The following is a 13,804-nucleotide window of genomic DNA, read 5'->3' on the forward strand; positions in this document are numbered from 1 at the left end:
TTGGCAGTAGCAGTCGGCAGGGCTGTGATTGGCGGCGGAGGTGGCCAATTGTAAGCTAGGGCTGCACGCCCCTGCGTTGAAAAGGTAGAGCCTAGGTGTGAGACAGAACTTAGGGTGATGCAGCGGCGGGATCGGGGTGCGGCGCAGGCTTGAAGGCACTCTGACTCCACGGCTTGATGAATGTGCAGAGCTGGTCCTTGCACGGGAGGAAGATGGTGGAGTCCGGTGAGGCAAGTCCGGAGGTTTGTTTTGCCTTTTATCCTTTTTTGGAAATGGGGAAGATTTGGGAGAACAATTAGGTTATAAGAGGCTGGGGAGGAGTCATCATCTTTGGATGATAAAGTTTGTCTGTCCGACATTGTTTGAACGAGAGCAAACCAGGATGCTGATAAACCGTCAATGGATAGACCTTAGTCTGCGGTATTTATATTATGGTATTAATTACTTGGTTGTGGTCCATCGGTATTGATTAGGCTAAGTATTTGATGTGACTGAAGTGTGCCAGCCCGGAGAGCCTGTACAAAAGGCAGAGTTCGCCAGAATCCCATCGTCACTGGTCCTTCCATACCCCCCAACATCAATCGCCCGGAAGTGATACTTCGCATTCACAACTGCAAGGAGAACAATGGAGAATTTTCCCTTGTAATTGTGGAACGGGGATGGACCTCCAGTCATCAGTGGTGGGCACAGCCATGTAGTCCTCCACAAGGTCTTGTGTTGTTTCCACTAGTGCTGCTAAAAACAAAACCAGAACTGCTGTACAGATGATTAACATAGGTGTTGCGTTGCAATGGCATTTGAGGCTGAGTGAGAATGGTTTGAATATTCTTTTGAAGTAATCATTCATCCCTGCTCTGTTCACATGTAAACAGCTTCTCTTTTCAGTGTTTTTTAAAGGTTCCTCTTCTAGTGAAGCTCTTTCCACATTGTTGGCAGGTGAAAGGTTTCTCTCCAGTATGAATTTTCATGTGGACTTTGAGGCATTGTTTATGTGTAAAACTTTTTCCACATTAGGAACATGTGTAAGGTTTCTCTTTACTGTGACTTATCATGTGGTATTTAAGCACTGGTTTTCGAATGAAGCTCTTTCCACACAGTTTGCAGGTGAAAGGTTTCTCTCCAGAATGAATCCTCTTGTGTTCAATGAGGGTTTGTTTACGCGCAAAACTTTTTCCACATTGAGAACATGTGTTAGGTTTCTCTCCAGTATGAATTCTTATGTGGTTGTTAAGGGATCCTTTTCTGTTGAAACTTTTTCCACATTGTTTGCAGGTAAAAGGTTTCTCTCCAGTGTGAATTTTCATGTGGTTGTTAAAGTTTGATTTTACAATGAAGCTCTTTCCACACAGTTTGCAGGTGAAAGGTTTCTCGCCAGTGTGAATTTTCATGTGGTTGTTAAGGTTTGATTTTACAATGAAGCTCTTTCCACACAGTTTGCAAGTGAAAGGTTTCTCGCCAGTGTGAATTTTCATGTGGTTGTTAAGGTTTGATTTTCGAATTAAGCTCTTTCCACACACTTTGCAGGTGAAAGGCTTCTCTCCAGTATGAATTCTTGTGTGTTTTTTAAGGTTTGATTTACTAATGAAGCTCTGTCCACACTGTTTGCATGTGAAAGGTTTCTCTCGAGTGTGAATCCTCATGTGGTCAATGAGGTTTCGTTTATATGCAAAACTTTTTCCACATTGAGAACACGTGTTAGGTTTCTTTCCGGTATGAATTCTCATGTGGTTGTTATGGTGTGTTTTTCGAATGAAGCTCTTTCCACACAGTTTGCAGGTGAATGGTCTCTCTCCAGTATGAATCCTCATGTGGTTGTTAAGGGTTCCTTTTCTATTGAAACTTTTGCCGCACTGTTGGCAGGTGAAAGGTTTCTCTCCAGTATGAATTCTCATGTGGTCAATGAGATTTTGTTTTCTGGTGAAACCGTTCCCGCACTGTTGGCAGGAGAAATAACTTCTATTTGCTGTGTTTTGAGCTGTGTTTCTATTTTGTAACATCTTTTCAGTCTGTGTGTAAATAAATGATTTTTCTCCAGTCATGAAATTATATTTCTCATGCTGAATACTATCTTCCTTTTCACAGAGTTCTTGACTCTCCACTTTCAGTGTCATCAAGTCTAATGCAAAAAAGACAAATCCAGATTAACAATATTTTTAAATAGCACAAAGAACAAACATCAAAACCAACAACATGTCAATCTTATACACACTAAGCTACAAAAAAAGTGTTAAATTAACATTTCTTTCCATTATTCGAAGTGTTGATAAAAAAAGAGCAAAGTCTGTTTGTGTAATCTTAGTTGCGTATGTTTATATAATGGGTCATGTGATCTCAACATGTCTGTCCACACAAAGTAGGGTTGCCACCTGTGACTTATACGGATTCGCAAGATGGTAAGATGGAATAAAGAATGCAAGACTTCGATTTCGGTTACAAATCTTGTGTAGCATGTGACTAGAGACTTTATATGCTTCACAAGGCTTTATCTGGCCAAGCTAAGGCTGACTATTTGAAGCACTTCTTAAGTCTTTAAGAGCAATGCTGAAATTTGTGTGCTCACGAATCCTCTCATTATAACACACGAATTGTAGTCATTATGAAAGATTAATTATGCATGTGTTTATTGTATCATAACAGATTTGTGAGATTGCTATGAACCGAGATGTTTTTAGAGATTATAAATGCCACATTCTTGGCTGGCATGCTGCTAAACCATGCATGCAGCAGCCGCGTACTTAAGCTAAAAATAACAGTGTTCTGCAAATGTTGATGCTTTAATAACAAATATTTATCGGGAGCAAGTATGCTGGGATTTCATAAACTATTTCGTAACTAGTAATGTAACTAATTTCTTTTCCAATAAAGTAATCAGAACAGTAACGAGATTATTTTTAAATGGATTAATCAGTAATCAGTATTTTGATTACATTTTCAGAGTATCTTGAGCAACATTGTTATAGAGGGTGACACAGGAGTGGATTTTCAAACCTCTCCCATCCCACTCCCACAAAAAAAATCCATCCCGTCCCAATCCCAGAAGAATGACTCCCATTCCCTCCTACTTCCATGTTGTTTTTTGGGCCAGAATTCTCTTGATGCGGTCATTACTAATAGTCACAGATCAGAAAGTTTTCCTTCATTTCAGGCTACAAGACAGTTTTGCCCCCTCTCCATTGCTTTTTGCAATAGCAATAGAGCCATTTGCTCAGATGATAAGAGCGAAATCTCTATATGCAGATGATGTGCTGCTCTTTCTTTCCGATCCCGAGGTGTCTATGCCAGAAACTGTAGACCTTATTCAGGAGTTTGGGCAATTCTCTGTGTGCAAGAATATATATATATTTTTTAAATCAGTTGCCCTGTTTTTAGTTAATAATAAGTTCACAAATCAGTTTCCCTCATTTCCCTATAAATGCTCTGAGGATGTTTTTTATTTGGGTATTCACGTAACCCCTACTTTCAAGCAATTGTACAAAGCCAATTTTACACCAATGCTAGGAAAAATCTGTGATGATTTGAACAGGTGGATTTCTCTCCCCCTGTCTTGGCTGGGGAGGGTGGCTCTGATAAAGATTAATGTCCTGCCCCATTTACTCTGGATTTCTAAATTTAGGCATTTGCCTCTATTGCTGACACTTAAATGAATTGTTTTGCCACTTTTGCACTTGTAATAACTTGACTTAATACACCTTTTTCAGAACGATAATTAAAAGCCTCTAATGCACACCAGTATATGTGTGTATTGTAAGAGTTAGATGACGAATGATGATGTGTGATGGGATAGTAGTGGTGTCCCAATCCAGTTAAAATTTGTTTAAGCATCAAAATTTTGGTCCAAAAATAGCAAAAACTATGACTTTATTCAGCATTGTCTTCTCTTCAGTGTCTGTTGTGTAAGAGTTCAAAACAAGCAGTTTGTGATATCCGGTTTGCAAACGAATCCACAGGTGACTTAAGCTGTTAACTTTTTTAATGTGGCTGACACTCCCTCTGAGTTCAAACAAACCAATATCCCGGAGTAATTCATTTACTCAAAAAGTACACTGACTGAACTGCTGTGAAGAGAGAGCTGAAGATGAACACAGAGCCGAGCCAGATAATTGACTCGTTCATGAGTCAAGAACCGGTTGCATCGGTTTTTGGATCACCAGTAGTTCTTTCGAACAGTTCGATTCAATAAACCGGTTGAAGAAAACGGTTCACCGGTTCTTTTGCGCTCGACGTAATGGCGTCATTGGCGATGATTGCCCTTGATTCAAGCCTTGGGTTTACCTAGGCTCACAAAATTAGCACAGAATCAGTTCAGAATCAATCACCTAAAGAATCAGTTCGGTTCAGAAGCTCTGTGTGTCAGGTCAATTAGTTTGTGGAAGGAAGTAGTACTGTATTAGAAAACTGTTATATGATACATATGTTTAGGGTCCAACAGTAATAAGAGTATTTACTGGTGCAAACTACGCAACTTTTTATGAAATTTCACAGTTTTGAATTTGAAAATATGAGATCCTGATTCATGTAAGTCATAAATTAATGTGTCAAGTGTCAAGGCACCGGCCTGATCTGGGTTTGTTTATGTTGTTTCCTGGTCTGTCTGGAGCACATGGCTGTCAGTTGGTTTGTTTGCCATGTGCTTTATTGTCTATTGTTACCCGGCCTCTCTGGTTAACTTATTATCTCGTTAAGGTTACAACAGTTTTAGATCGTTACCCACCCTTTATTTTCCCCTCTTGTTTTCTGTCCTGTGCCAGATGGAATCTCTGCTCTGCCGAGTTAACCTGGCACTTGTTTCTGTTGTTTGATCTTGTTCCAGTTCTATCTAGTTCCTTGTTTTTGAGCTCCTGCCTTTTAGTGTTTTTTTCCTACTCCTTATGCTCCCTAGCTACCCCTTCGGCTCTGGCTGTTGGACTCCCTACTGCCTGCCTCCTCCCTCCCATCCCTCGCTGTTCTCGGGCCCCTGGTGTTCATTGGAGAGCTAGACTGTCTGGTTGCTCTGGGACTGTTACTCTGCTATTTGACCAGGAACCACTTTCCTAGACGCCGCCTTCTGAACTGACATTCATCTTCTTGGGCTCGACTGGTTTCTCTTCTGGTTATCCTCTCGGACTGTGGCTTAGATCCTGTTTTGTGTTTTGAAACTCAAATCTGGCCACCATGGAATCAGCGGGGTCTGTCCAGATCTGGGCAGCCGTCGTCCAGGAGGTGGTGTTGCTGGGTCAACATGCCACACGACTCACAGACACTACCAGAGAAGTAGATGCCATGTCCTCTCAAGTTACTGAACTCACCAACCAAGCCAGGGAGTTGATGCGGGATCAGAGCAACCTTCGGACTGCAGCCATTGCCTCTGCTTCAGCTCCTGCTCATGCCTGGGCAGAGTTCCAACTCCACCACTCTATGATGGGGATCCTAAAGGCCTGTTCAGACCGGGACCGATATTCGCCGACGTTTAACGCCTAGTGACTGAACAAAGGGCGCCAATGTGAGTGTGCACACCGACGCGAAAAACGCCATGCGTAAAAGTGTCATTTTTTTAAAAATGCTTCGGGTTCGTTTTTTTTGTTTGACGCACCGCGTCAAAAACTATACGACCAATGAGATTGGCGCTTTTGCTTTCTGGGTCGATTGCTTTACGGTAGTGTGTCTGTTCTTTCGTCAGCGAGGGAGCCAGTTGTTGAAGTAAATTTTCGAACTCACTGACGGACATTCTAAAATACCCCCGAAAACGCTCATGATACATTTTCAGCTCTTGTACCAGTCGATAAAACTCCCCATGTTCTTATCTTCTTGTAACTATGGGATGTATCCAATATCGGCGTCTTTTCCGACGCCTTTCCTCATTCAACAGAACAATAATTTCTTCATCGCTGGAACTGGAGCTACTGGTGCTTGAAATATTCATGTTTCACGCCCTCGCACTGAACGCGCTATTCAGATTATAATGTTTCACTGAAGCTTGAATACACCCATACAACAGAAGACAGCGAGACTGTTCTTCAAGTTTCTTTATTTTACTGTTTGCTTCACGATGAGAGGAATAAGACATAAATCACCCCAAAAAGATGTGATGTGGTTAAGGATTTGAGATTTGGATTTCCTCAGAAAAAAAAGAATGAAGCACTTTATTCAGCAGAGATCATAAACATGAGTAAGTCTCTTTTTATTTATTTATATACTTGTACTAGTTTTCACATAACGTGTAAACATTTTATTTGGTAGACTTTTTTCAAAGACTTTTTCCAAACTATAAATCCTGACTAAATGTATAATCAAGTGAAATATTATGAAGTTTCAATAACAATAAACAATACTATACCATTCAAAAGCGTGATGTAAATAATATAAATGTAACAAATAAATGTAACTGTAACAAATCTATTGTTCGTTATCTGGCTCGGCTCCGTGTTCATCTTCAGTTCTCTCTTCACAGCAGTTCAGTCAGTGTACTGTTTGAGTAAATGAATTACTAATATTGGTTTGTTTGAACTCAGAGGGATTGTCAGCCACATTAAAAAAGTTAACAGCTTAAGTCATTTGTGGATTTATGCGTATTGGAGACGCGAGCCATTTAAAACGATTCAGTTCGATTTGGTGAACTGAATGATTCGTTCGCGAACCGGATATCCAGCTGCTTTCTTTTGAACTCTCTCACACAACAGACACGGAAGAGAAGACAATGCTGAATAAAGTCGTAGTTTTTGCTATTTTTGGACCAAAATGTATTTTCGATGCTTCAAAATATTCTAACTGACCCTCTGATGTCACATGGACTACTTTGAAGATGTTTTTCTTACCTTTCTGGACATGGACAGTAGACCGTACACACAGCTTCAATGGAGGGTCTGAGAGCTCTCGGACTAAATCTAAAATATCTTAAACTGTGTTCCAAAGATAAACGGAGGTCTTACTGGTTTGGAACAACATGAGGGTGAGATATTAATGACATAATTTTGTTTTTTTGATGAACTAACCCTTTAAGGGCGTTACATAAAATATCCCTTAAATGTTACTTAAAGGGATGGTTTTCCCTAAAATATAAATTCTGTCATCATTTACTCACCCTTATGTCGTTCCAAACCTGTATGAGATGCTTTCTTATGTTGAACATAAATTAATATATTTTGAAGATTGCTGTTTAACAGTTGGTGGTTGCCATTGACTTCCATAGTATTTATTTTTTCTACTATGCAAGTCAATGGGAACCACCAACTGTTTGATTACCAGCAATCTTCAAAATATCTTCTTTTATGTTCAATGTAAGAAAGCAACTCATACAGATTTAGAACGACATGAGGGTGAGTAAATGATGAAAGAATTTATATTTTTGGGTCAACTATCCCTTTACGGGTAATTTTAGGTGAAACATCATCAAACCCTAGCATTTCTCTTAAGCATCCATTAAAACCCATTAAGTGTTACATAAAGTCCCTTAAACATAATCAGTGCTATTGATGTTTTCTCTGATGTGCAACCTTTTCATATATGTTTAGATCTCAAAAAATGTGTTTTGGGGTTTCATGACACTTTAATTACCACACTCGTGAGATATTCACAAATATCATTAATTTTTTAGAGCTGGACATTTTAATAAGGATCAAAGGGTGAGTTCAGATTTAAGAATAAAAACGAACCTGTTTGTTCCTCAGTATCTTCATGCTTCAGGCTGAATACTTCTTCAATCTTAATGTCTTCATTCTCCTCTTTAATAAACTCCATCTTTGTTTGATCCCCAGTATCTTCTTCATGTTTGACTCTGAATGTGTCTTCAATCTTTATGTCTTCACTTTCCTCTTTAATAAACTCCATCTTTATAACTGTGTCGTGTGGATCTCCGTTACTTCAGCAGGAGTTTTTCTTTCTTTGTCCTGTTTAAGATGAGAATAATTAACAGAAAGCGAATAATTTTCAAAATTCAATGCAGACTAAATCTCTGGGTGCATCTCAATCATCTCCCGAGTTCAGAGGTCAGTGCACTGATGAGGGAGTCAATCAATCGGAGTGAGAGAGTTAAAGGATTTAAAACACCTGATTAAAATATATATTTAAATGTAAGATCATATTTAGGTAATTATTATTCGTATTTGGTATTCAATTATTTGTACATAATATGAAATGGATTACACTTTTAAAAATTCCAGCTGGTTTGTAAAAGTTGCCATCACACAGTTTGTGTTTGTTCTCGTTTTTGTTTTGAGCACGCGCTGACTCGAGCGATTCGAATCACTGAATCATTTAACGATTGATTCGGTTCAGATGATTCGGATTCTCAGTTTCTCTCTTTTCTTTCTCGTACTTGAACGATGTATTGATTCACGACGTCGGGAGTGAAATGAAACGCGCTTTTTCTGTTATTACTATGAGGATGAGCTTTACTCACTAAAATATCGTTAGATAAATATTTGGATATTTAATAACGGTTTAATTTAATTTATGTAGCTTGTAAAAACGTGTAAATTGATAGAACAGTTTGTACTGATTAAAAAAAATTAAGCACAAACCTTTCTCCAGCCCAATCCCAACAAATGCAGGAGCGCAGATTTATGACGTCACTCCGCCCGACCAAAATAAAGGTACCGTTTTTTTCCCTTCTTCTCTTGGTTAATGACGGATTGCAAACAACTGTACAAGAGTGTGTAATATCATGTCATTTTAATTGATCTCATATTCTGTTCATTAACCATGTGTCTTAAAGGAATGCAATGCCTTCCTTCCTGGTGTGCCTTCTCCATCTTCTTCTGATCCCAGTACTATCTCCCCCATTTCTTTTCCCCATTAAAAACAAGATGCTATTCGCTCCTGTGTGATCCACTCTCTCTGTCTTGTCATTATAATTTCTCCCTGCCTTTTCTTTTCTCTATAACTTTCAAGACTGACTGACTTTTGTATTTTATAATATCCCCTTCCTTCTTTGTCTTCCTCTCACCATCTGTCATATTTCATTCCTTTCATATTTAATCACAGAAATTACACACACACACACACACACACACACACAGAGAGAGACATATATATATATATATATGCCGGTATCTAATTTTCCTGTTGCGGTTAATGGATAATGCTTTTATCACGGTATTATCACAGTATTGAAATTTTGTTTTTAAAAAGTGGTCATAATACAGTATAACAGGTTAAATAACTTTTTCTCTTATAAAAAAAATAACTAAACATTTAAAACAAAGCAATACAGAAAAATATATAAAAGTTAAATGTTTTACACATTAAAGTGCAAAAGTATCACTTTACAATAAGACCTCATTAGTTAACCTTAGTTAATGCATAAATATTCAAGGCAAGGCAAGTTTATTTATAGCACATTTCGTACACAATGGTAATTCAAAAAGAAATTAAAAAAAAGTCATGAAGAAAAATAATCACAAAAATAAAAAGCAATTTAAGAACTTGAAAATGAAAATGATTTAAAAATTGACTTAAAATTAATTTAAGACAGTTTAAAAATAGAAAATGATTTTAGATAAAATAAAGTGCAATACATAAAATATAGTGTAATCAGTTCGGACATCACATAGTGCTCATTCAATAAATGCACAGCTAAACATTGAGCAATAGCTACATTTGATATAGATGTTATTAATCTTTGTTTAAAAAATACAAGTTCATGTTCAAGTTAGTTCATGTTAGCTTATTAAATAACACAGTTGCAACTTTCAATTTTAACAATGTGTTATTAAATATTGGAATACCTAAGATTAATGAATGCTCAGAATAATTTTTTCATTGGCAGTTTGTTAACTAATGAAGCCATAATGTAAAGTGTGAATGAACAATAAAAGATAAAAACACTTTCAAACAGTATCTAGGGCATTTGTAGTCCAGATTAAAAAAATAAAAATTAAGTCTAAATATTTCAGTAGTTGGCACTGTAATAAACACCATAGGGAAAACACAAATCTGAATGGTTATTTAAGATTATTGTTATGTTTACAGGGTAAGGGCTGCATTTAGCGCCTTGTTTACATCAGAACACGTGCTCTTTCAAGCAGCATACAGCGATGTTGTGCATTTTAAGCAGCTGATGGGATAAATATTCTTAAAATGCACTCAAAATTCTGAATAATTTATAATGTGTATTTATTCACGGTATTTAGAAGTGCCCACGATAACAATATCGTGCATATTAATCACAGCAATATATCGCATTACTGGCACAAGTCCAATATATATATATATATATATATATATATATATATATATATATATATATATATATATATATATATATATATATATATATATATATATATACCATTACGGTATAACATTTCTGTAATCTACATAGCCTACTAATCAACAGTTTTTTAACAGCAAAATTTTTAATGTTTTTAAAGAAGTCTCTTCTGCTCACGAAGCCTGCCTTTAGTTGATCCAAAGTTCAGCAAAAGCAGTAATATTGTCTAATATTTTTACTATTTAAAAGAACTGTTTTCTATTTGGTTATATTTTAAATGTAATGTATTCCTGTGATCAAAGGTGAATTTTCAGCATCATTCCTCCAGTCTTTAGTGTCACATTAATCAGAAATTTGCTGATGATCAATATTTAAAACAGATGATAATTTTTTCAGCATTCTTTGATGAATATAAGGATCCAAAAATCAGCATTTATGTGAAATAAAACGCTTTCGCTACATTAGACACTATATCATTCAAAAGCTTAGTCGATGTATATATATATATACATATATATATATATATATATATATATATAGTGAGATTTATGAGCTCTGTCAAATAAAAAGCAGTAAAGGTTTCATTAATTTGACGGACCCATTTCAGAATTTTCAATATATATATATATACATCGTTTTACAAGAGATTTCTATTTCAGATAAATGCTGCTCTTATGAACTACTGTCTATTCATCAAAGAAACCTGAAAAAAATTTCGCATACGAGCCCCAACCCCGATTTGGAGAAGGCATTCGACCGTGTTCCTCGCGGCATCCTGTGGAGGGTGCTCTGGGATTATGGCGTCGGCGGCCCCCTGCTTAGGGCTGTTCGGTCCCTGTACGACCGGAGCAAGAGCTTGGTTTGCATTGCTGGCAGTAAGTCAGACCTGTTCCCGGTGCATGTTGGACTCCGGCAGGGCTGCCCTTTGTCACCGGTTCTGTTCATAATTTTTATGGACAGAATTTCTAGGCGCAGCCACGGGCCGGAGAGTGTCCGGTTTGGGGACCATACGATTTAGTCGCTGCTTTTTGCGGATGATGTTGTCGTGTTGGCCTCCTCAGACCAGGACCTTCAGCGTGCACTGGGATGGTTTGCAGCCGAGTGTGAAGTGGCTGGGATGAGAATCAGCACCTCCAAGTCCGAGGCCATGGTTCTCAGTCGGAAATGGGTGGATTGCCCACTTCAGGTTGGTGGAGAGTTCCTGGAGTTCAGGTATCTTGGGGTCTTGCTCACGAGTGAGGGAAGGATGGAACGGGAGATTGACAGACGGATCGGTGCAGCTTCTGCAGTAATGCGGTCGCTGTACTGGTCTGTCGTGGTGAAGAAGGAGCTGAGCTGTAAGGCAAAGCTCTCGATTTACCGGTCAATCTACGTTCCTACTCTCACCTATGGTCATGAGCTGTGGGTCATGACCGAAAGGACAAGATCCCGGATACAGGCGGCCGAAATGAGCTTTCTCCGTCGGGTGGCTGGGCGCTCCCTTAGAGATAGGGTGAGAAGCTCGGTCACTCGGGAGGAGCTCAGAGTAGAGCCGTTGCTCCTCCACATCGAGAGGAGCCAGCTGAGGTGGCTTGGGCATCTATTTCGGATGCCTCCTGGACGCCTTCCCAGGGAATTTTTCTCAAATTTTTAGCTTTTAATTGGCTTAGAAATCTATAACTGCTGGACAATAACAAATAATAATGATTTGTTAATATACTACAACACTTTTTATCTCCTAATAAAGCAGAATCGTTTCTATACTCTAATAAATGCTATGTCATTTAGCACTGCATTGTTCTTATACTTTATTTATCACCTGCTGGAGATTCTTTTGGACTTGAAAAAACCGAAAACAACTGTTTCATACAGCGATAGCTGGACGCTGTTGTCCATATTAGGAGTTTCCTGATATGACTTTCTGCGCGAGAGTGCCCTCCGGCTTCGAAGATAAATGAAACACACACACACTGCAGGAGAGTTTAGCGCTCCATGATGTTCATTTCGCCTTCTCGGCCTGAAAAAAACATCAGGTCATGTGCAGACTATCCTGTCTCTTTGAGTTTAAATCTATATTTATTCACACCAGCTCTTGAAAACCTCTGTACGAACACACTTGCCCGAAAAAGTGCGGGGGACGAAGTTCTGTGATGATAAAAGTGGGGGGGACATAGGGGACGTAATCTACGCCCCTGGGGCCTCATTTATAAAGCGTGCGTACGCACAAAACGGGGCTGGAAACGTACGTACGCCAGTTCCCACGCAAAGGTTGTGATCTATAAAAAACAAACTTGACGGGAGAATGTGCGCACCTTTAAGCAAACTTTGAGCCGTGCGTACGCACATTCTGGAGACAAAGGGAATTGGCGACACCGATGGTGAGGTCGTGAACTGAAGTTAGATTGTAGAAAATAAATGTGAGAAGAACGATTATAAGAATGAATGACATTTAATTTTCACTCCATTTCATACGTTATATCCACATTATCATGAAGATTAAATCCAACAGTGTTATTTGTGCCGATTGTTTTAGGCTATATACATCTAGTAAAATCCAAACGTAATTCAAAATGTATTAAAAGTAAAATAAAATAATAATCAGCGCTGCCTTACAGTCACATTGTCCACAACGGGAGCACAGGAGGACATGGCGCGATACATGTGATAGCCTACAGAATAGCATGAAATACCCTTTTATTAGAGAACTGCAGAACACAGTGTAAAAAGGAAATATTTTCCTTAATGTACATAGCCTATATCATAAAATGTCAAAGTCTGCAAATACAGTCATGAAGCACAATCGCTACTCATCATCGGTCCTAACTATTACGGTGTTCATTACAAAACCGTCAAGAAGCATGTGTTCACTATAACATTTTCGTCTTAAATTTTCGCCCACAAATTAATTAAGTGATTTTGTCAAGGTGTTAACGATCAGTCTATTTGCTAGAAACATATAAATTCTCCGGTGACCCGGGTATGTAATGCTTCATGATGGCACTCCTGGCACTGTTGGAGGATTACGCTAATGGCAGAATAAGGAGAGAACGAGTTTTCAGGGACCATGATGATTTCCTGGCCCATGATGATGACTGGCTAATAAGCCGATTTAGATTCCCTAGAGCTGTGCTCTTGGATCTATGTGCTGAATTGGGTCCAGTATTAGAGAGGGCAACACGCCGGAACCATGCCATCCCAGTCCAAATACAAGTCCTCACCACTCTGGGGTTCTTGGCAACCGGCTGTTTCCAGTGGGAATTGGCAGACAGGTAAATTAATAATATAAAAAAACAATAAGTAATCCTCAAATTTGTCTCTAAGACCTTTTTGTATATGAAATAATTCTATTGGAATCTATCATCTCACCCTATAGGTCTGGTATATCACAGCCGTCCCTGAGTGCCATAATATCTGTCGTTTTAAATGGTATACTTAATATGGTTAGTCGATACATCAGGTTCCCCTACACTGTGCGAGAACAGGCCGAAATTAAAACGCAATTTGCAGCAATGTCTGGTTTCCCAAATGTAATCGGCGCAATTGACTGCACTCATGTTGCTATAAGGGCACCATCTGAAAATGAATTTGCTTATGTTAATAGAAAGCATGTGCATTCTATTAATGTGCAAATCATATGTG

The 13,804-nt window shown here is 38.5% G+C and overlaps 1 protein-coding gene across 1 annotated transcript; it reads right to left on the reverse strand.

Moving 5' to 3' along the window:
* Nucleotides 1-687: 687 nt before the first annotated feature.
* LOC132106065 (gastrula zinc finger protein XlCGF57.1-like) lies at nt 688-8,028 on the reverse strand. Its single transcript, XM_059511682.1, has 2 exons — nt 7,629-8,028; nt 688-2,116 (listed from the first exon to the last, which is right to left on the reverse strand). The coding sequence occupies exons 1-2, from the start codon at nt 7,801-7,803 to the stop codon at nt 1,011-1,013; spliced, it is 1,281 nt and encodes a 426-aa protein (XP_059367665.1). The 5' UTR covers nt 7,804-8,028; the 3' UTR covers nt 688-1,010.
* Nucleotides 8,029-13,804: the final 5,776 nt, after the last annotated feature.

Source organism: Carassius carassius, chromosome 26 (assembly GCF_963082965.1).
Source record: "Carassius carassius chromosome 26, fCarCar2.1, whole genome shotgun sequence".
Lineage (NCBI taxonomy): Eukaryota > Metazoa > Chordata > Actinopteri > Cypriniformes > Cyprinidae > Carassius > Carassius carassius.

Excerpts from the sequence above, each read along its gene's own strand:
- LOC132106065 (XM_059511682.1), bottom strand. The coding sequence starts at position 7,803 with ATGGAGTTTATTAAAGAGGAAAGTGAAGACATAAAGATTGAAGACACA. Across the intron at positions 2,117-7,628 it reads AGATACTGAGGAACAAACAG|ACTTGATGACACTGAAAGTG; the intron begins GTTCGTTTTTAT and ends TTTTTGCATTAG.